The sequence below is a fragment of the Monodelphis domestica genome, chromosome 3 (assembly GCF_027887165.1).
Source record: "Monodelphis domestica isolate mMonDom1 chromosome 3, mMonDom1.pri, whole genome shotgun sequence".
Lineage (NCBI taxonomy): Eukaryota > Metazoa > Chordata > Mammalia > Didelphimorphia > Didelphidae > Monodelphis > Monodelphis domestica.
The window spans coordinates 89,097,125-89,120,589 of NC_077229.1; the positions used below are offsets into that span (position 1 = coordinate 89,097,125).

Genomic DNA, 23,465 nt, shown 5'->3' on the forward strand with positions numbered 1-23,465 from the left:
CCTTCAATTGGAGGGCAGGAAGTTCACTGAATTAGACTATCAGGACATTTACTGGCTGGCCCGAGAAGCAGGTAAGTACAACTGTATAGCAGGAATGAGATATAACATAGGCCCAAGCAGCGTTCTGGCACCCTGGAGGTTACTAAAAGAAGAGGAAAGCCTCCAGTTAGTCCATATCTGGAGTCAGGAAGACCCCAGTTTAAATCCAGGCTCCGACACTTACTAAGTGACTCTGAGCAAATTGCTTAATCTCTGCCTCAGGTTCCTCAACTGAAAATTGAGGATAATAACAGCATCTGCCTCTACTCTGTACTTAGCAGAGTATATGACACACATAATTATATAAAAGTATATTTCTTTCCCCTCTCTCTTGGGTATTGGCCATCTTTTCTACGAAGGAGACACTAACAACTAATTCCTTCACCTTTCAAAGGACCTCCATCTACTCAAGGGGCTCTTAATGTGGATTTTTGAACTTGTCTTTTTTTTTTTATTTGGTAACTCTTTCAATGGAATGGATTTCCTTTGTAATCCTCTGAGTTTTATGGTATCTATTTAAAAATGTGAGTCTGGGGAGGGGTGCCAAGACTTCACAAGGCTGAAAAGGGGGTCCATAAGACAAAAAGGTTAAGACCCCTTGATCTATTCTATATGTATCTGGTTATTTGCATGATGTTTTTCACAGTAGATGACTGTTTTTTGCCTCTCTTTGTACCCCCAGCAAGCACACTGCCTGGCACATAGTAGGTACAAACTGACCAGAATTCTACAAGATAGAAAAGTGTGCTTGAAGCACCCACATTAATATGGCTGCAGATTCAGTGCCATATCTAAAATATTAAGTTCAAATCAATAAACATGTCTTAAGCATTTTAATTCTCAGATCTTTTACTGAACTTATATTAAACCTATAGAAAAATGTATCTTTTTCTTTTCCCTTTCCATAGGAAGGGGATGATAGTTTTTTCCTGTTTAATTCTCAGAAATATTTGAGGATGTAATTGGAATATCAGCATGAAAACTCGAAGATATTTACAGAACATGAGGATACTGACTGTCTCTATCCAGGCCAACCCCCTCATCATAAAAAAATAAGGTAATTGAGACACAAGAGGGGGAACTCAGTCCTCAATAAACATAGATTAAGCACCTACTATGTGCTAAACAATCAAAGAAAGGCCAAAGGTAGTTCTTGGTCCTGGAGGTATTTACAATCCAATGGGGAAGACAACATGCAAACAACTATACACAAATATAGGACAAATTGAAAAAAATAAACAGAGGAAAGGTGCTAGAATGAAGGGGAATTAGGAAAGGCTCCCTGTAGAAGATGAGTTTTTAGCTGGGACTTGAAAAAAGACAGAGAAGCCAGGAGATGGAGATGAGGAGGGAGAGAATTCCAGGAAAGGAGGATAGTTAAAGAAAATGTCTAGGAAGCAGGAGACTTCTTGTATGAGGTAGAACAAGAAGGCAAGAGTCATTGGGTCACAGGGTACATGGGGAGGGTGTAAGGTGTTAGAAAACTGGAAAGGTTTAAGGTTTAACAGCTTTTGAAAGGCTTTGAATGCCAAGGACAGAATTTTACATTTGGAATGCCTTCTTGGGCAAATTCCTTTGCTGTCTGTGGGCCTCAGTTTCTCCATCTGTAAAATAAGGATAATGTCCTCCTCCCCTCAAATTCTGTGCTCTAAGAACCCTCTCCTAATTCTCACATGGGACATTCGGTTTCCCTGGGTGTCCTTCAGCTCTCTCACATTCCACACTGGACTTGGTCACACTACAGTCTTCACAATTTATTAGCTGGGTGACCTTGGACAAGCCACTTCTCTCTGGGCCTGTGTTTGTAGCTGTAAAATGAAAAATGGAGATGATCTCCAAGGCGCTTCCAGGTCTAAATTGCAAAATGCTACAGAAATACAGGGCTGCTGTTCTTTTGATCTGGAAGGCAGTCCCCGCCCTTGGGACTCTGGTCTCCCAGGGCCCCTCCCTTTGCCCCCTGCTTCTTCCGCCCCTCCTCCTCCTCTCCCTGGGCCCAGCCCTGCTGCTATGGGGATTACGATTACAGAACTGGAAGCTTCACCCACCTGGCCTGCTGCTCAAGTTAGGCACCTCTAAGCCCTTAAATCAAGCACCTATCATCCCCAGTCTCACTCTTCTGGTCATCTAAAGAACAGCACCGCCCCCGCCCCTGCCCCCCTCCCCAGACAGTACAACGCATGCCGGGATCAAGGCTGCTGCCAAGGACCAGTGCCACCCTGGACTGTGTCAACAGAAGTGGAGGAGGCTTGGGTTTGAATCCGAGGATGATGTGTGACCTTGAACAAGTCATTTCTTTGTCAAACCTCACTCAACAGTAGGAGGGGTGAAATAGGGATTTCTCAGTTCCTGGATTAAATGATCAGTAACATTTCTTCCTGTGCCCAAGCCTAGGATCCTGCCTCCAAACCCCCAAACGGCACTCCACTGGCCTCTCCCCAGCAGGGCCTCGAGGCGTGTTAGTTTCGCTTTGACCCAAGTCGCATTAGCAGCTCTCTTCCTCCTTGGCCCGCCCCCTCCCCACTCCATTAGCCCGGCTTCTGGGAAAGCCTACCCCTTCTTTCCTGGGAACTTGACTCAACTTGGGCCCATGACTACTCCCCACGTCCCTCCCTGTCAGCAGCCCAGGCATTTGGTGGAGCACGCCCTGCCCAGGCTCCTTAAATTCTGCTGAAGCCCCTGAGCCGGTCACCTGTCTGAAGCCAAAGGCCCGCCTCTCTCATTTCTTCGCTTCCTCTCCTCTCCGAGGCCCTACCCCAAGTATCCTTTTTGAAAAGAATAGCATTATCTCCTCCCTGGCTCAGGATTCCCTACAGGAAGCAGCTTGGTGCACTGGACTAAGTAAGGCTGGGAAAGGAGAATTTGTGCCTAGCCCGCAGTGCCTGGGTAACTGGGGACAACTCATTTGCCCTGTCTTGGTTTCCCCATCTGGAAAGTGACAGGGGTGAATTAAATCTCTAGGGGCCCTTCTAGCTCCATTTCTCCTGACACTCGTGGCCATCTGCATTGGCCACCTCTTGGCTTCCCCTGAGCAGCACTTACTTACACAGCTGGTGGGCCTCAGTCACTGATTCTTTGTAGGGAAAGGGGCAGACTCGAGCAGCTCCTACGCTGCGCCCGCAGGAACAGATTTCTATCTAAAAACCTCAGAACATCCCACTGGTCTTGCTGACCTTTTTTTCCCTGCCCCACCCTAGAGTTTTCATGACAATTTGGTGTTAAGCTGATTCAGAGAATTCAACTCGACAGAGGGAGGCATGCTACAGGTAATACAGTGGAAAGGGGGCTCATTTAGGGGTTTGGGGACCTAGGTCTCTGCCATTCACTGCCTGCCGGGGAACCCTGGTGGATTTCGGCCCTTTTCTAAGCCTGTTTCCACAACACAAAAAGATTGGATTCAATGACCTCCCTGCTCTAAAAGACCGATCGTTTTGATATTCATACCCGAAGCAGGGACTTCATTGCAGTGGAAAGAACCCTAGATTAGTCAGAAAACCTGAGTTCATAACTCTGCTCTTCTGTTTCCTAATTGTAGGATGCTGGCCAAATAACTTCACCTCATCCTCAGTTTCCCCAAGTATAAAATAAGAACATACTTCCACCCTCCCTAGCACAGAAGGGAAGTGCTTTAGAAATTTCAAAGAGTTATTGTTATTGTCATTCAAAGGTGCTATTTATTCAACTGCAGAACTGAAAGGCCCCCTTTTTACAAATGAAAAAACTGAGGACCAGGAAGAACAGGGCTACAACCAAGAATACTAACTCCTATTTTCTTTAAAAGATAGGACTTGATAGGAATTCTTCACCTTTTTTTTTTTTTGTGTCCAAGCCACTTTTGCCTGACTAGAGAAGCCTCTGGATCACTTCTCAGAATCATATTTCTAAATGAATAAAGTAAAATGTAAAGGATGAAAAAAATAAAGGATGGGACTTGAAAAGGCAGCTTTTCTGACTCCAAGGTTAGCACATTTTCCATTATATTGGGTTCCTTACTTTAACAGGGCAGGAAGAGATGTGAGACATGTCACTTGTTCCCAGAGGGCCTCATGTTTCTGGAATTTAACATACCAATTACCGAACCCCTCATGCTAACTTGACAGGCTGCTGCCAATTGGTTCCAGGACAAGCTGAGGTTCACGGGGTTTTAATTAAACCATGCAATTCTTTCACAATTCATAGGTAGTACAAGCAACATTAAAAAGGAGGGAAAACCTGTTGAAATGGAGACATTTCAGTTTTGGCATTCTGTTGAGCCTCTGCCAGGATTTAAAACTAAGGAAATTGTATTTTACATGAACCTGGGGACAGACACTTGCCAACTCCTTCCATCCATTTGGAACTTAAAAGGAAACCACATCTGATCATGTAAAGTGCCATTTATTTATGATGAAAATATTGAGTTAAAAAAAAATTTGCACCAACAAAATGTTTGATACACTTTCTCGTTCCCCTTCAAAACCAAGCACAAAAAAAATACCAATGACCGACTGAGGAGTGGGGTGGAACCAACCCCAAGATATTCTAGTTTTAGGCCTGGAGCTCCCAACCTAATTTTTAAAATAAAATACTCACAACTGAGTTTTAGAATTCCCAGGTGTGTCTAGACCCATACAACCCTAGACACCAATAGTCATTTCAATCACACAATTGCACAGATTCATTCATATTTTAGAAAAACTTCTCCCCATCCCGTATCTGTATAAACTATTCAGTCTCTAAGCCCAGAAATATCCAAGCTCAAAAACCCTCAGGGTCTTAACAGCTCACTTTCCCCTTTCCCCTCCCTCCAAGCTAACCACTTTTTACATCCACTTCCTGGTTAAAAGGCCCATCGGATTTGAAAGCCTTGGGTGGGATCTCCTCAGTGACTTAAAATACAGAAAGAACTTCAACACTGCCCTTTGGGGCTGGGAAGGCAGAAGCTCTCATGAAAGAGCAAAGGTAACCTCATACTAGATGGGAAAGGAACTTAAAAATGAACTCAGGTCTGTAGGTGAAAGACAGTAGATCTCCTAGCTTCTACAGAAACTGTTTGACTTAGCACTGCAGATCTACCTAAAATTCCTGGATAAAGTTAAAAGGTTCTCTGGGCTAGAATCATTGCCAACTAAAGAAACAAAATAAAAGCACAATCCATTATAATTTCCTTTAAAAAACAAACAAACCACACACACCAGCATATATGAATCACAAATCAGCAGCATGATGGGGATGAGAAGGCAAAGAAGGGTACCCCTTTGTTAAATTATCACACTTTGCCAACCTATTAATGGACAGTCTAGGCCCTCCTCTTGGACTTCAGACAGCCCCTGTGCCAGTAGCAATTAATCCCCACTGAAAGCCCCTCCCTTTCCAACAGATCTAACAGAATTAGGAGTTGCAGATTAAAGGACAATAAAATTGGGGGACTTTTTCCAGGGGAATGGGGACAGGAATAATAACTCACATTTCTATAGTGCTTTAAGCTTTACAAAGCACTTTCCCCACAACAACCCTGTGAGGTAGGTAGTGCAAGTATTATTATCCCCATTTTACAGATGAGGAAACTGAGGCACCGAGGGGGAAAGGGATAGAAGAGTAATAATCATTCCACTGCCAGAATACACCTCACTGCACACTAAAAGTCTCTGGTGTCCTATTGGTCTCCCTGCACCCCTCCTTCCCCAGGGCTCCAGTGACAACCCTGTAATTGCTGCCTAGCCAAGTCAGTAAGTACTTCAGGGAGCCTGGCTGGTTTACCTATACTTTTACCACAGCTGGAGTTTGCTTTTAAATCAGACCCAAACCAACCTAACAACCAAATCTCCAGACTTAAGGCCACTCCTCCTCCAGAAAGAAGCCTGCTCAAGCAGATTGCCCAGCAGGGGGAGGATCCGCCACTTCCATTGCTCTAACTCTAAGCCAGGAGAGCCTGAGGATCTAACCACAGTACAGGGTCGGATGCAGATGGTCTAGCTGTTCTTCCGGCTGATCCCAAATTCATCCAGAGTCTGTGCAATACAATCTCAATCCCCTCCCAGAGAACTTCAAAGGATTTAGATACGGAAATGCCCTCAATAACTCAGCTCACAACGGTAAGCAAGCCTGAATTCCAAAGTTAATTCCATTCCAATGTGGCCCTCTTTCCACTAGACCATACTGCTTCTCCTGGGAAGCCTGGAGAGGCCAGTTATCAGGCCCCAGGCTCATCTAGCTCTTACCCCTGAATCCAGACCCTTTTATTGAGGAGAGAGTTAAAGCTCAGCACCTTCTAAGAAGGCATAGCTAAGAAACTCAAGCATGTGTTAATGCCCAGATCAGTCCTATAGAGACATCAGACTTCCCTCTGAGGGATGCTCCTAAGGGAGCTCGGTTACCTACACAACAGCAGCTTGTGAACTTGGGAGAGATTTGTTTTTAAAACCTGCAACACTGTATAAGTGTCAGTCCCTGGAGGAAGGACAAAACCCAGAGTAAGTGTTGTAGTTGCTTGTCAAAATCAGATTAAGAATAAAAGTAGCCTCTCCTTTGTTTACCAGGAGAGAAAACAAACTTGGGAAAGTGTCAGAGGGGGATGTCAAGCTGGGTTTTCCAAGGAGAACCCAAAAAAGTATGTAGGCATGGACAGTGTGCTTAGCAGTTTGCAGCCTGACATTTACCCTCCAGGATCAAAGGTCACATAGAGGGACTAGTAAAGAACTGAGCCCTAACCCACTAGGGACAAAAATCATAGAATTATAGGATTATAAGAGAACATGGGATGTTAATATGGCCCATCCCATAATTGAAAAAGAATCCCCTCCACATGCCTGACATATGTAGCTAGCTGTGTAGGACTTTGGTTGAAGATCTTTAGGGACGGGGAATTCATTACCTCCTCAGGCAGTCCATTCCACTTTTGGACAGCTCTATTATAAAGTTTTTTCTTACATCAAATCTAAATCTGCCTTTTTTTGGGGGGTAAAATTTACTCATTATTCCTAGGTTTACAACTGGGATGTCCTCCCTCATTCTTTTCTTTTTCAATTTCAAAGTTCCTTCAACTGATCTGCACATGGCATGATTTCTAGCCACTTAAAAAAGGGGGGGGGTTCTTGGGAATATTCTTATTTACTTCCCTTTCTTCACACAAATGCTGATCACCTGGGTTATGACAAGCACCATTCTTTTAAAGCTACTTGCATGCAACTTGCAGATTATCATTGGTTTAAGCTAGGAAAAAATGAAGGGAACAGATCTCTCAGACTTCAACATCTTCAGGGAAGAATCAAAGCCCAGAAAACACCCTTCAGAGTACACTGCTTCCTACAAACTCTCAAACAAGCCACCTGCCCTCAGTGGTGACTGGCACCAAAGGAGTTAGTCTACCATCTAGGAAAGGGTGGTAGCATCTCTTACCTATTCTATACTCCACCTTTCACTGTATCAGGGGAGACTAGGCCTCACATTTCTGAAGCTAAGTAAGATTTTAAAAGTATTAACTATGGTCAGATAAAACCAGTTTTGCCAGGGTAAAGAAGGGCATATTGGGCCCCAAGTTAGAGCCAATCTAAATCCTATCTGGCTAAGGGTGAGTGATTTGAGGTTCTTGTGTGCACACTGGGCAAGAAAAGCAGGATCAGGGTGGGCTGAGAAAGGTCAAAGCGCCAGACCTGCTCCTGAACACCTATTAAAATCTTGGATCATTTTTATTTACTATAGAGTTGGGTATTTTTTTAAACTACACTGACACTTCCCATCAGGGAAGTGGAATATAAACTCATCCAAGGGCAGAACAAGTTGAAATTTCTATCCCTAAAAGGACAGAGGTGGGACAAAGCAGTCATCTAATTATCAAACTGCTTAAGTTAGTGGCCATCTTTCTGGAAAGACTTTTGTTGCCAGACCCTGAATAACAAGAAAGGGAGGATCTGGGGGGAGAGAGAGAATAGGGTTCTTCTGTTTCTCTAACTCAAATAATTTTCACTGATTCTGACATTTTCTAACATGATCAAAACCACCAGAGTAGTAGTACAGAGACACCGCTAGGTGACCACTAAAAACCAACAGGCACTGCCCTTTCTTTGGCTTGTTCAACAAGCCAACACCTAGGATTAATGTAGTCATTTGTTACTTAAAAAAAAGCTAGTCATCGATGAATTCAACCATTCCTCTTCGTTCAGCTTGGCTCTACCACTCAGCGGTCTAGACTACTTCTAGGGCTGGGTTTCTGCAAGCCCCAAGACCTGGGGATTAAAAGGAAGGACTAACACCCAATGGAGGGAGATAAGCATGATGGGCACGATTTGGTTCCCCTGCCTTTTTTTTTTCCTTTTTAAATAATCCAAAGTGAACAACAGGAGCACCACAATTCCCAAATATCAGAGAAAGAGCTGCACTGGATTGGAGTAGGCGTGCAGGAGAATTAACAAAATAAAGCAAGCTGGTTTTGGCTTGTTCGTAAGGGGTGACAGACATTTCCCACAATGGTATTATCCAAGTCAGGGTCCAGGTGGGGAGAGGAGAAAAGGGTGGGCAAGGAAGGAGCGAAGGACTGAGGAGATTGTCTTTAGCCCAAAGGGCAGAAAACAGTGATGGACAGGGAGACAGATGATGGACACAGGACTGCCTGCTTCACCATCACATGGCAGTGTGTGTGGGAGTGCTGGGCTGGTTTAACCTCAGAGTTTTACATAACCAGCCTGCAAAATCCACTTCTTCCACTTCTGACCGTTTGATAAAAGTGTGATTCTGAAAGAACAAATGAAAGACATTAGTAAATCTAACAATCTCTCTCTCCTTCCTCCTTTCTATTTTGTCAGACTGATTTTTTTCATATAATATATATAATATATACTTATATTTAATAAAAAATAATTAATATATTTAATATAAGGAATTCGTGGAGTGGGAAATAATCATCTGATACATATCAGAGATTCACTGGCTGTTTTTCTAGGGCACTTCAATAACATCAACAATGAGAAGTCTAATGAGAGGAAAAAAATCATAAAACTGCAAAGAAAGAACATCTACATTTTCCCTTTCATTTCACAAATGGAAAAAATGAAGGACCAATGACTTATACAAGCCCTCAAAATGCCTATAGCCAAACTGAGTGGGACTAACACTTAGATCTCTTGACTCAGTTACAAAATGCACAGGAAAAGAGTAGAAGTTGAATCCAGTGGTACAGATGGGGGAGACTTTGTGCCTGTGTCCAAACACCAGAGGACTAGCTTTCCAAACTAATGGGAATATGGGAGCTAAAAATGTGGGGTCAGAATAGCAGGTAGTTACAGGGAAGATAGTTAATAGGGACATAAAAGTACCAAGGCCAATCAAAGGGACAGGGCCTTCAGAAAATATCAATGCCTGGGCAAACTGACTCTACCTGGACCTCAGCTGACTCCTCTTTTGAGGAAAAGGAAGACAAAGAATAGTTTGACCTCCCTGAGCATGCTTGTAATAACTTCACTTTAAAGGGAGGCAATGAGGTAAGATGAGAAGATAAATTGGCTCAAGAATCTGAAAACTTAAGACACAGGGCCCTTCCTAGCTATGAGGTCTCAAGTCACAAACTATGGAGTTTTAGCCATCAGCTAGTCCAACACACACAGGAAGAGGGATCTCCTCTTTAATTCAGCCTTGACTTGAAGCTCTCCAGTGATAGGGAAACCAATAACCTCTAAGGTACTTCTACTTTTAGATACCTATTTTTCATACTGTCCTTACACTAGGTCTGAGTCCGCCTTTCCTAACCACCCCTACTGTTGACTGGATCAGCTGATTTTTTGGAAGTTAGTTTGTCATGATCTGTTCTTAAATAATCCTAGTTGGTTTTTTTTTTTTTTAAAACCCTTACCTTTCATCTTAGAATCAATACTGTGTATTGGTTCTAAGGCAGAAGAGTGGTAAGGGCTAGGCAATGGGGTTCAAGTGACTTGCCCAGGGTCACTTGCCCAGGAAGTGTCTGAGGTCAGATTTGAACCCACAACCTCCTATCGATGGGATTAGCTCTCAATCTACTGAGCCACCCAACTGCCCCCCTGGTTGGCTCTTAATGAGAACTGCTTCCCTTTAGAAATGCCATAAATTATGTCCACTTAAAAACACATTTGGGAAATTTGCCAGTAATCAGTATCAGTATAACTGATCAATAGTTTGATTACAGAACACAGAAACAGTGAATTCCTCAACTGATCCAGGAGCAATCCTCCAGAACAAGAACTTTCTCAGAACTGGGCAAGACCCAAACAATCTTAGCTCCCTTGGCTTTAGACCCAAATCCAAAGGGATTAGCCTGAATTATGCCTTCCTTGGAAGTTAGAAAAAGGGGAAAGAGTTTGACTGGGCCTTCTGCTTCTATGCCATAATGCCTTCTATGGGGCCATCAAAAGTCACTGGTACAGAGTGGAGCCTGATTTTTCTTGGCTTTCTTCTGCTCAGGAAAAACCATCCCAGGATAGGCACTAAGAATCTGATGGTGAGACTACATTTGTTATAAACTCCAATTCTAAGACCCTGAAATTGCCATTCCCCCTCCCCAACCTCAGATACCTACCATCAGCATCTTCAGATCGGCCCTCTCGGCTGGGTTTTTAATTAAGCTAATATTACACACACACAAGGAGAGAGAGAGAGAGAGAGAGAGAGAGAGAGAGAGAGAGAGAGAGAGAGAGAGAGAGAGAGAGAGAGAGAGAGAGAGAGGTCAGTTATTCTTTCCAAAGCTACTTTCACTTAGTTGTGTTATCCTAGAATTTAGTGTACCAGGAAACCTGACCTTGAAGAACAAAACCTGTTCTGCAGCAGCTGTGTAGAGCTCCTGTTTGGGTGAGGGGCCCCAGCATGTTGCCAGGGTTTGGAGGGCAGGACCCCCTGAAGGCAGGGAAGGGCTAGGGTCTGAAAACAGGAAGTGATCCCGGAAGGGGGGAGAAGGAAGGGAGAAGGGAGGGAAATTCCCACCCTGTGTCCTGACAGGAACTTTAGTTAACAACCTCAGCTACATTTTTAATGAAAACTCTCTTCTCAAAATGGGGTATCATAGTTACAAAATGAAAGCTTTATCCTAAAAGCAGAACTGAGTACAGCCTCCATCTAGCTGCTCAAGGCTCAAAGAAAAGGGCAAAACAATGGTAAAAAATAACTTGCCTAATTGTAAATATTTTATATTCAAAGATGCCTATCTGAAAATAACCAGATTAATTTATCTTTTCCCACCTTTTCAAAATAACAGAGCAAATGAAACTAGCTAAAATTCAAACTATAAGATGTCTCACAAATAGCCACTGGCCCAATTACTTAGATCAGGTAATGATTTTTGCTGTTAAAATATGCAGAGCTCTCAAAATGAGGATAGGCTTGTAAGGGTCTGAATTATTTGAAAGTTTACATTAAAAATAAAGAACCTTTTCTTTTGACTGGATAGTTAATTGTGATCATTCCTTGATTTCCAAAGGCATTTTCCCACAAGGAAACCAAAAAAGTGGCTATGGTAAAATTAGTAACTTCAAGTTGGACAAATAAACTCTAGTTTTCCTTTAAGACTGCAAGAGGATCAAGAATCCTGTTGTCTAAGAAATCTTCTTAGAAGGGTCCTCTTTAGCACATGTTGGATTATAGGTCTTTTATAGGGATAAGTTCAATTATCTAGATCCCTTGCTTTTTGAAAAGCAGGAAAACCAGTTATTTCTAAGATGCAGATGATGGCTCTGGATTAAAAGTATGACCGCTCTAGGCCTTCAATCTCTGGCTAAAGTATTAGTGATTGTTGCCTCAAGCAACTGTGGGAAGAGAGAACCAAGCATTTTACCAAATCCCTAACTATCAAAAGGATTCCTGGAAGTAACAGAACCATCCCAGAGTCAAGAAGCAACTGGTCTCTCTGGGTCAATGGTGAGGAGTGTAGGCAGGTTCTATGGAATAGACAGGATACTTGCCTTACCCTCCAGGCTGACAATCTGGCACCTAGTTCTAGCAAAGAAACCACACTGATGAAATGGATTTGTGACCTTACCATTTATTTACAAACTCCTGGAAATCTTGTGTGAAAACACCATTCGGCAGCTTAGGTGGAGGCTGGGGAAGAAAACATATCAGTTTGTGTCAAACACAGTAAAACTTTGGCAGTATCTCAGAAAAGGACAGATGAGGGGCACACAGAATATAACTAGATCCCATCTGAATTTACATCCTCATGTATATCTTTTGGTTCCTATCCTTGAGCTATTTACTATTAGGAAAGAGGCCATCATTCTTCCTTCATGGTTTAGGTAACTGTTGTCCCCTTGCAACAGCCTTCTGAAGGGAGAGTAGGACCTACTAAACATGTAATATATGTCAGTGGCCCCCTTTGGGGAAGAGTTTAGTAATAACAATATCCGTACACTGCTTTGTAATTTTCCAACTGTTTTTTTTTTTAACTTTACCTTCTGCTGTATTGGTTCCAAGGCAGAAGAGTGGTAAGGACTAGGCAATTGGAGTCAAGTGACTTTTAGGGTCACACAGCTGTGAAATGTCTGAGGTCACATTTGAACCTAGGATCTCCCATCTCTAGGTCTGGCTCTCAATCCACTGAACTACCCAGCTGCCCCCTCCAATTGTTTTAAAGGGCCACAAACTATGTCACTAGAGTTTTGTAGGACTTCTTTCCTTGGAATATTATTTAAGGCTTCTGATAACAGTAATAGCAACTCAATGATGGGGAAAAAAAAGGGCTGATATATTCTAACAATTGGGCAGGCCCTGAATGCTCGGCTAGTTGTACATATTCTTGGGATTAAAGGTGGTATGAATCAAAGCTGCAGTGGTACAAGATAAAGCCCTGATATTGGAAGCAAATGGAGAGGGCAGCATTATGGTTCGACCTACAGATTATTCTTCTATTCTCATTTACTCATGTCCTCTTGATTCCCAAGTCTTGAGGTAATAACCTCTTACTACTCAGGGAAAGGGACACTGGTCCCAGAACTGTGAGGTAGCAGTGGACTTGAGGGGTGGACTCTTGGCTCTGATGCTACTGGTAGAAGCAGGAAAGGATGTATCATGGCAACCCCACCCATTCTGTTGTCATGTGCTCCCTAGATTGTCCTCTCTGCTTCTCATCTTGTAGAACCAATCTTAAACCAAGTCCAATGCTACAGAGCAGCACTATTAGCATTTCTTCTTGCCTATAACCCTAAGTGGCTACGGAGAGATATCTGAGGATACAAGAGTACTGGGACACACAACCAGTAATACACATCATTCTCATGCAATCAAGACAAAAGAGAAAAGGAAGTTTTTTACTGACCCAAGAAAAGAAGAGGGATCTATCTATTCCCAGCTCTTAAATTACTTGCTTAAAGTGAATCACTTCACTTTCAGGACCTCTTTCCCTGAAAAGGACCATTCTTCCAAAAAAAGAAGCAATTACTGAGTTCATGTACACTGGCCTTTGAGAGATTCAGATAAGCTGCTGGGTTGGAGTGATCTACAGACAAGGTTGGATTGCTAAGATTCAGTTGGACTGGGACCTTGCAGTTCTAAAATCTATGATCTAAATTCAGAGAGCACATCATTTCTAGAAATGTGACCTAGAAAATAAACTACTAGAGAAATTCTTACCTTAGGCTTGCAAATATGTACTTCTCAAAAAGCTTCATACCAAGTTTAATAGTAAAGAATACAAAACTATTTTCTGTTTCAATAAATTCCACCAAAAAAGCTACCCAGATTTAAAAACTACATTAAAATATAGGTTAGTTCTCTGTTTACTTGGGCAATAGACTAGATTTCTTAGCAAAATAGAATTGGTTCAGATAAAGGAAGATAATTTCACAGTGAACATACAAACCTCATTAACAATATAATCCAATAGCTCAAAGATGGCCATGGCAGGCCGACTGTCTATCCCATGACCTGCAGAGGAGATAAACAGTTGCTTGTGAGATGAACAGAAAAAAAGCAAAGGAGTATTGCCTTGTGAAGACAGAAAGAGGGTTAGAGCTGTTCACAAGCATTTTTGGTACCAAAGACAAGCCTGTGCTAAATGCATAACAAGCTTAAAACTCTATACCCACTATTAGCTCAAACTGATCTAAATAGGAAAGACCTTTCGTTCTTTAGCTGGTTCTGACACTGCTGCAGTTTCATTCTGGGATTTTGTTGCAACAGACTTCAGAGATTATCTTCATTTTAGAGTTGAAGAAAGTGAAATCTAGAGAAGAAAAAGGGACTTATCTAAAGTTACTACAAAACTGTGTATTTCTATAATGTATGTACATGTTCTCTCTTTCACTAAACTGATGGCAGATCAAGAAAAGTATTGTTATAGTTGCACACACTTTCTAGCACATTGGGAAATGCTATTGAATGTAAAGGAGGGAGGCAATGAGCTGCTAGATGGTCAAGGCAAAAGACCCCCTACAGAGCTAATCGCAAATTGCCATTCTCAGCACCATCAACCAACAAAACCTGAAATTCCACTGGGGGAGCAGCTTTTGCTTTTCTTTGGAGTTAGGGGTGGGAAGGTGCTATATGGTGAACATACTGCCTCTAAGACAAGCATGGGCTGTTAACATGGACAAAATCCTCTTGGAATTTTGGGCTGGGAGAAATGACTGAGGAAGAAACAAATGTTAAACTAGAGGGAAGAGCCTGCTGAAAACATAAAGCCCCAAATGGGCTAGCAGTATCATGAGTTTCCTGATAAAGATTGACACTGCCACTGAGAAGAATCTAGAATTGAAGCCTATCCCTTCAGGTGATCAAACTCCTACAGGAATACTACACTTTGCAGTCATGTCCTTGGGCTCTGTTCTAACCCACTTCATTCCAGAGAGCAACTCACTTTTCCATAATGTTTTCAAGTTTATAATGGGCATTAGAGAATCTTCTTATTCCATTCTCACAACAGGTCTAGGACAGACAACACAAATATTTATAATAGTTTTACAGGTGACTGTGCAGGGACTGTTTTTGTTTGTTTGTTTGTTTGTTTGTTTTTGTATTTCTTTATGTTCCTAGTGCCTAACACATAAGTAGTGTCTAGAAATTGCTTGATGATTGACTGAAATTAAACTCAAGGCTCAAATAAATGTAGTTACATAACTCACAAGTGCCCGAGGCAGGTATAAAATCAGGTCAATATCTGTCTTGGTGATGTTAACTGGTCTGGTCCTTTTCCTACTGCCTCTGTAGCACTGATATCCTTCCACTTTTAGTCTACTTCAAAAAAACCTTTCTGTTCAAATTAAAGCTTAACAACAAAGCAGTGAGGATGATTGCCCAAGTCTCTTCCTCCATCTATTGGCTGTGTGGCCCCTTGACAAGTCTGTCTTTCTTGTCACCTGAGTATTTTCATGCATAAAGTGGACCTAATAGCATTTGTTCTTTTATAGGACTGTTGTGAGGAAAAGGACCTAGTAAACCTTAAAGTGCTTCAGAAACATAAGCTATTGTAACTGTACCTCATGGATTGCTACTCATTTTCCTAGGCTGCTTTAGTTTTGGGGGTTATTTTAAAATGGCTTGGCTAAAAAGCTAGTCTTCTGGTTCATCCAGCAACGAAGAAATTGGTGAGATGAAGAACAAGTGGGTTGAGAGTGATTTAAAATATCCTCTGGCTTCCCAAGAAATTTCATCTCAAATTGAAAATTCCCATTGGGGGGAAGCTACTACTGCTTTTCCTGTCTAATGGGGGGCAGCTACCTATAGTCCTAAAAGCTATTCTCTACTGTTGCCTCTGTCTCTTAACTACTAGACCAAAGTAGTTGAGGGATGGAGTAAGACACTATGTGGAGACAGAAAGCTATCAATGCTATAATAGAGGCATGGGGTCCAGGATACAAAATCTCTTTACTGAGTTTTAAAACTCCATCTCCAACTACTATAAGATATTCCTCTCCATAGGTACAAGTGGCACCTCAAACTCAACCTGTCCAAACTAACCTTACCGTTTGTTCTGATTAAAAGTTATGATTCTTCCCTTCCCCTCAATCAAATCACAACTTTTATGACAATCTCTCCTCTCTCAATGCCACCGCCTTAATAAAGCATAGGCTTGGACTACTAAAATAACCTAATGTAATGGGGTAGATGCACTGGGCTTGGAGTCAAGAAAGACTCGAATTAAAATTCTGCCTCAGATACTTAGAGGTGCATGACACTGGACAAGTTATTAAACCTCTCTCTGACATAGTTTTCTCATCTATAAAACAAGAGGGTAGGACTCAATGGTCTCTAAGGTCTTTTTAAGCTCTAAATCTATAATCCTATGCTCTTCTTCCCCCTTCTTACCTGCTTCAATTCATTCTTCTAAAAAGTCTTGTATTACTTACTGAATAAATTTCAAACTCTTCTGCTTGGCCTTCAAGTCCCTCCACAAACTGGGACTACCTGACTGATTAAGCCCTGCATTCCATATGTTTTACACGGCAAACTAGAACACTGCCCCACTCTCCATACTGCTCCCCAAGCACGAAATGGCTCCCTCTATTTCCTGGACATGATGGAGTGCTACTCATCTTTTAAAGTCAATCTCACACACCACTTCCTTCATGAAACCTTCCTTGATCACCGGTGAGGAACCTCCTCACTGGAACTGACAGACTGTTTTTACTTCTGTAATGCATTGACATAATAATGTGAATTATAGTTATCTTTCTGTGTGTCTTTCCCCTGCAATAGATATGAGGGCAAGGACCATGTCTAATTTATTCTTTTTTAGCCTTTCAGTGAGCAGATTGCATTTACTATAGTAGGTTCTGAATACTGATTGCCTGAAAGATTCCCCAGATTTTCCACTGCCCTTCAAGGTTGAAGGCCCAGACCATACCACTGATGGGACGTCCTGGGGGTCGTGGCCGTGGTGAGATGCTGTGAGGTTCTCCCTCTGCCCCATCGACCATGGGCCGACCAAATATCGCTTCTAGTTCCTTGGAGTCTGGTGGGGGAATCGGGTACCTTCCAATGGACAGCTCTACTAGGGACAAGCCCATGCTCCAGATATCTGACTGGACTGAGTAGTGGGTGCCTTGCAATCGCTCCGGCTATTAGTTGAGAAAAAGACAAAATGCCTCAGTGGAGAGAAAATGGAGCTGGAAACTATCAAGTGGCAAGATGAGCTCTTTTTTCCTGGTGAAAGTTCTAGTATTTTATAACATTGTTCAATCCCTTTAGTTAACATAAGCAGATAAATTAATATCAGCCTTATTCCAAATCACAATCCCATCTTCTAATATTAAGGACCAAAGCAAAAGAAACAAAGTAATTCTTCTTCCCCTCATTTCCAAGCCCCTTAATGCCTCTGGGTTAATTGCTTCTCAGGGCTGGAATTTCAAATAAATTGGGCTAGACAAAGTTCAATTCCCTATCAATCAGAACCCCTTCCAAGGCTTAGAATCCTTGATGTTCTCAGAGATAACAGATTCAAAGAAAAGCAAGCTCCCTGCTTTTTCCTCCTTCAGAACTTATATTCCTTGGAAAATTCACTATGTACAAAATACAACAGGATAGGACAGAGGATAAAGGTACTTGGGTACTTTTTATCACCCTTAAAGAGTAGAGCTCTAGCCTTACTTTTCTAGATTCGACTATTCTCTTTACCCCTAGATGGTACTCAAAACTTAAACCAAAAAGTATTATTCACTATCCCAAGAACATGACTCGTTCTGTTCTCCCTCTGTGACTCTGCCATCTCCTTGCTACTATCCAACCATCTACTGACGTCCTACCCATCCTTCAAGAAGGAACCAGCTCAAATGCCACCTTCTTTATAAAATTTCATTTTCCTGGAGCATAAGTGATGGTTTGCTCCTTGGTCCCCACCTGACCCCAGATTTAGCCAAACCTATCAAGTTCCATTGTGCAGGATAAGTACTGGTAACGTATGGCATATACTCCCAACAAGACAGTAATCTCCATGTGGGCAGAGATTGGGTCTTATGGATGCGTGGGTTTCCTAATGTCTAGCACAGTGTTCTGAACATTACATAATAAGTATCTGTGGTAATGAAATAAAAGAAAAAGAACAGTGATGCCTTGAGAGTTTAGTATGTAAGGTACCACCCTGGATAGGTTAGAGCAGGAGACTGCTTGTCTCATATGACTTGACTATCTCTGAACAACTTACCAAAAATAGCTCTATATTAAGTCATTAGGAAGGAAGATTATTAAAATGAGCATTAGATCGAGTTGAGAAGGCCTGGATCACCAAACTAATTCACCTGAGTATTCTTATAACAAGGATATTATGAATGCCAGTTTCAATATGATCTTTATCAACAGGAGACTTAAGGAGGCATTTAAAGATGAATGAAAACATTAGTGAAAGGAGGAAGAAATTTAGAATTGTAGTGAAAAAGAACAGAAACTCAAAGAAAAGAAATTACAAGAAAGTTGGATTTTGTCCAATGTTTTGTCCAAAAATATTCAATAAAAAAGAAAGCACAAAGTATCAAATTAGGAACATGCCTTTTGAAGCTAAATTAATACTTATTCTATCTCATAAATCTACTTCACTGCTCCATTATTGTCTACTGGGTAAATTCCTCTGCCTTGCATTCAAGTGTTTGCCTCAATCAATACTCCAGACAACCCAGACTACTCACTGTCACCAATCTACAATTTGTCCTTTTCTCTCCCACATTTTTGTTCATGATGCTCCTAATGCCTACAATATTTTCTTGCCGATTCATTTTCTAGTGCTATGTAAAGGTGAGTTATCATTATTAAGGCCAATCTGATGCTATCGCTCCCTCCACAAACTCATCCCTGAGCTTCTATCAGCGATAACTTCCCCCTTGGACCTTTTTGCTTATACTTCCTCACTGCTTTTCTAGATCAGAGTTAATTTGTGTTTGTTGTCTAATCCTTCCAAATCTGTAACCCTATGTCTTCCCCTTTCATAAAAGATTGGTAAGCTCCACAAGGGCATGGGGACTACCACTCATCTGAATCCTTTAACTTTCCTAGCAATGTGTGTAGTGCCTGGTACACAACAAGTGTTTAATATAACTGTTTGCTGAGAGCATCAATCAAAAGAAACTTACAGACATGTAGGATCGGGTTCCTACAAAGGAATTTGCCATAGAGTCGATGAGTTGCCCGCTCACCCCAAAATCACAGAGCTTGATCTCTCCCCGAGTATTGACCAAGATGTTGGAAGGTTTCACATCTAAAAGGGAATCAAGACAAAGATATTATACTAGCAACAGCATTTGGCAGCAGCTGCCAGATGGAGCCTAAGGATAAGTTCCCAAGAGGGCTGCTTCATTTCCTTCTTACCTCTGTGCATAATCTGGTGTTTCTCTCTTAGATAAGCCAAACCCCGAAGAACCTATGAAACACAGAGGGAAGGGCAGACTTAAGAAGAGTAGGGGATTTTCCTCTTAATAGGTGTATCCAAACTATGTGTTCACTTTGTGCAATTCTAGGGCTCTTGGGTTTGGTGAATTAGATTATTGTCCTTTTTATCTGGAAGAGGAGGGGAAGGGAGAGGTATGGACCTGTGATTTCATTGATATATAGAAGGTTTAATGCAAGAACTCCCTCCACTTATGCAAAAAGGAAACTCATCTGCAAGTTACAGTATTAAAGAGCTATCTGGGACACTCAGAATTTAGGTGACTTGCAAGCATGCAAAAGAGGCAGGGCCTGAACACAAGTCTTCCTAACTCCCAAACTTCTACTTGCTATGTCACACATATCTACTCATACAATCACAGAATTTAGAACGTCACTAATATGAACCCTTATTTTACAAATGAAAAGTACTTGGAGAGGGAAAGAGACTTGCATAAGTTAACAGAAGCAGTAAGAAGCACAGATAGTATTTAAAGGCAGGACTTCTGACTTTGCTTTTTTACTGTTACCTCCTGCCCCTACTCCTGAGCAGAAAGCCCTAGAGATGAAAGAAAGACTTTTATTTTCACATAGGCTCCTTGAAAGCAGCACATTTTCCATCTGGAAGAATTTTGTCCAGTCAACAGGCCAATAGTCTTCTTCAGGTAGACTCTGTAATGCAGTGGCTGAATGAACAGGAACAGCCCAAGTCCTTTCAGCCAGTGTTCACTATGACAGTATCTTTCATCCCTATGGTATGGTGCAGGAGATGAGGTCAAAATGACAGATCAAATCTACAAGGACCAAGCAGTCCTGGAAACCGCCATGTTGGGCCAAATGTTATGGCTATAACCACCCATGATAACCACAAAGTAATATCAACCATGTAGAAAAGTCAGATGCATGTCTGGTCTCTGGGACTATGTCTGCATTTTGTGTCTTTTTCAATTCTGTATCCTCCCTGTCACCCATTCTAACACTTAGCCCAAAGTCTCCCACAAAAGTATATAATATTAGGTAAAAGATGGAATAGCCAAAGATTACCTTTAAGGTGTGCTCCAGTTATGAGCCTTGTGAATCAACCAATTTTCTAGTAAAAAAAATGCCATCATCCCACCTTGTGAGTGTATAAGTTTCAAGCTCTTTTAAAGACAAAAACTGTGTTATAGTTATCTATTTTTCCCAAAGCACACATAGAAGCTATTAAGTAAACACATGACCTTGAAGGATCATTATAAAAGTAGCTAAGGATCTTCGTTTCTCCCTTCATTATTCAGATCAATCAAGATGTAAAAGGTGATATTGCTGAAAAGTATTATCTACTGGTTCATTTTTAATAGTTATGCTTAGTAAAATGATGGTACTCAGAAAATGAGAAATGTGCTACTGAGTTTTGAAATGAAAGGGTTAACAGGTTTCATTCCATCTTTCCCCCCAATCATTGGATTAATCTAACAAGGACCCTATATTGTAAAACCTTGCAAGGAAGAGAATGAAGTCTGAGCTTCTTTTCAACCCCTTTGCTCCCATAAAAGACATTTCTGATAAGGAGGGGTGGGGAGAAGAAACAGGTTGAGGAGAAGCAGGAGGAAGCCTCTGAGCTTGAAATATTCCAGGTTGTCAGGATGCTCTTTCTTCTGTGGCTTGCTTGTAGGATTTCCTCTTCACCAAGCACTCCCGTTCTACCAACCAATGTCACCACATGAACACTTCCCTGTCACACACACACACACACACACACACACACACACACACACACATCCTTCCCTGAAATCACTAGCTCTTGTTCCATCAATCACAGAGTGTCAAGTGAAGAACAAGGTGGCTCCTTACCATAAAAAGTTCAGGGACTCCATTTTATGATAAAGGACTGTAGCATTCGTTGCCTATAGGTACCATCCAGAGTTTTAAGGGAAGGGGAGCAAATAAGGAATAAGAACTAGCAGGGATCTTAAAAGCAATCTACTTCAATACATTCTTTTTTATAGATGTGAACACCAAGGGTCAAAAAGTTTAGTAATCTGCCTAGATCCAGTTACTCAGAGAACCAAACTAGAATCCCTGTCTCCAAATACTGTGTTCAATAATCTTTCTAGTCATTCACACAAATATATACAAAAGATTCAAGTTGCCTTTTGATTTTTGCCAGATGCAAAGAATGAGAGAATATATATTCAGTGCAAGTTTTTACTATGTACAAGTGGAGACTACTAATGAAGAGAAATATAAATACAGTTTAAACACCTACCATCCCCTCCAGGGATCAAGAGTTCCTAAAGGCCAAAAAGTCAGATTCTATTTGCAAAAGTCCAAGAAAGGAAAACACTTACCGCAATGCTAACCTTCCCCAAGATTTCTTCAGGAATTCTCTTGGCCTCTTTCAATACTTGATCCAGAGAACCGCCATCCTAAATTTCCAAAAGGAAAAGAGAAAAGTCCCTGTCAAGATAGCCTCGAAGTAGCTATACTGTTTTTCCTTTTGATTTGGCAACACAGAACCTTAATTTCCCAAGGGAACACCCTAGTGGCAGGCATAAAAGTTAAGCATTTCCCCAGTTCACTGCAAGGTGTTATCCTACTTCCTCTACAGGAAATATGAACAACTCAGGGCCAAACACACTGGCAAACTGAAGGGACCCTTTAGTTTATCTCCCTTATAAGAGCTGTGTATACACAAATGGTTTGCACCATGAAAGAAAAGAAACCAATGTCAGTAGAGAAGTCTCATTCTTCCCTAGGCATCATTTATTTTTTCGTTCATATATTCCTCTAGTATTTTAACACACTGGCAGGGAATCTCATTTGCATAGCACCAACACTGTAGTCAGCTCAACTAGAAGATGTTAAATCAGATAAGTGGTGCCACAGAAAAAAACTGGCCTCTGTTCTGTCTGGGCAATGTGGAAAACTAGCTGCTAACTGTCAGGCTTGGAATAAGAACAGGTATAAACAGAGCAAGAGGAAGGCCAACAGCTCCTCTCCCAAACTATTATGGGAAGTTGGTAGGATGAATACATCTAGCTCCCACAATCTTCTGTACACAACAGCAGCAGCTGTTGCTCCCCATGAGCATACCCATTGCTCCTTGCCATTTACAAAGTGTTTTATATTATCCCATCTGATCCAGGTTAACAGCCTTGTAAGGTAAGGAGTTCAAGTTTATTATTACTTTACTTATTATTATTTATTATTACTTTACTGATGATAATATTAGATGTAGACAAGTTGAATGAATTGCCCAGGATGAATTAAAATCCAATTCGACAAATATATATCAAGTGCTACAATATCACATAAAGCTCTGGAGTTCGAGGACTTGGGTTCAAATCCCATTGCAGACACTACCTACATGACCTTGGGCAAGTCACTCAACCTCATCAGACCTCAGTTTCCTCATCTACAGAACTAGATGTTTGAACTAATGGCCTTTGAGAACTCTTCCAGTTCTATATGTATTATGTTAAGCGGTGCAGCAAGCGGATAGAGAAAACGATGGGTTAGGAATCAAGACCCAAGTTCAAATCCAGCTGCAGACACTTACTAGTTTTGTGACCCTAAACAAATAATTTAACTTGATTTGTCTCAGTTTCCTCATCTGTAAAAAGAGAATAATAGCATTAAACCTCCCAAGGCTATTCTGAAAATTAAATAAAATAACTGTAAAGTACTAAGCACAGTGCCTGGTATATAGTGCCATTAGTTATTATCATTATTATCCTATGCAAAACCAAAAAAGGAGGTAATCTAGTCATGTAACTAAAGTAAGGGATAAATATATGGATTCTAGTATCCACAAAATGCTAAAATAGCCTGAAGGAAGGCAGAACCTCTATAGAGGACCTACAAAAAAGAATGGTCATGAACTGCCCAGGATAAGGTGATATATATATAGGTGATGGCTCCCTATGCCAATGAGACCACAAACTCAGTGAATTATAGTGGGGAGGTAATTGACAAAGCAGAAAGAGAAGTGGACTGTGAGTGAGAAGAAAGCCATGTTTCACAGGACTTTCAAGAGGTTGTGTCATTTGCTTTCCATCCTAGTTTACATGCCCTGAAATTTACTAGATGTGTGACTTAATGAAGAGATTGAGCTTTCTGATTCTTGGTGTCTTGGTCTGTAAAATGGGGTTAATAACATTTGTAGT

At 41.4% G+C, this 23,465-nt stretch overlaps 1 protein-coding gene across 1 annotated transcript in view; it reads right to left on the minus strand.

Moving 5' to 3' along the window:
• Nucleotides 1-4,397: 4,397 nt before the first annotated feature.
• Nucleotides 4,398-23,465, minus strand: part of MAP2K2 (mitogen-activated protein kinase kinase 2) — a 35,419-nt gene continuing 16,351 nt past the window's right edge. Inside the window, exons 4-11 of the mRNA XM_001365435.3 lie at nucleotides 21,648-21,725; nucleotides 19,261-19,312; nucleotides 19,026-19,150; nucleotides 16,811-17,024; nucleotides 13,829-13,893; nucleotides 12,011-12,072; nucleotides 10,559-10,604; nucleotides 4,398-8,745 (exon numbers count right to left, since the gene is read on the minus strand). Of these exons, the coding sequence (XP_001365472.1) occupies nucleotides 8,635-8,745; nucleotides 10,559-10,604; nucleotides 12,011-12,072; nucleotides 13,829-13,893; nucleotides 16,811-17,024; nucleotides 19,026-19,150; nucleotides 19,261-19,312; nucleotides 21,648-21,725 (753 nt within the window). The 3' untranslated portion in view covers nucleotides 4,398-8,634. The remainder of the gene's footprint in view (nucleotides 8,746-10,558; nucleotides 10,605-12,010; nucleotides 12,073-13,828; nucleotides 13,894-16,810; nucleotides 17,025-19,025; nucleotides 19,151-19,260; nucleotides 19,313-21,647; nucleotides 21,726-23,465) is intronic.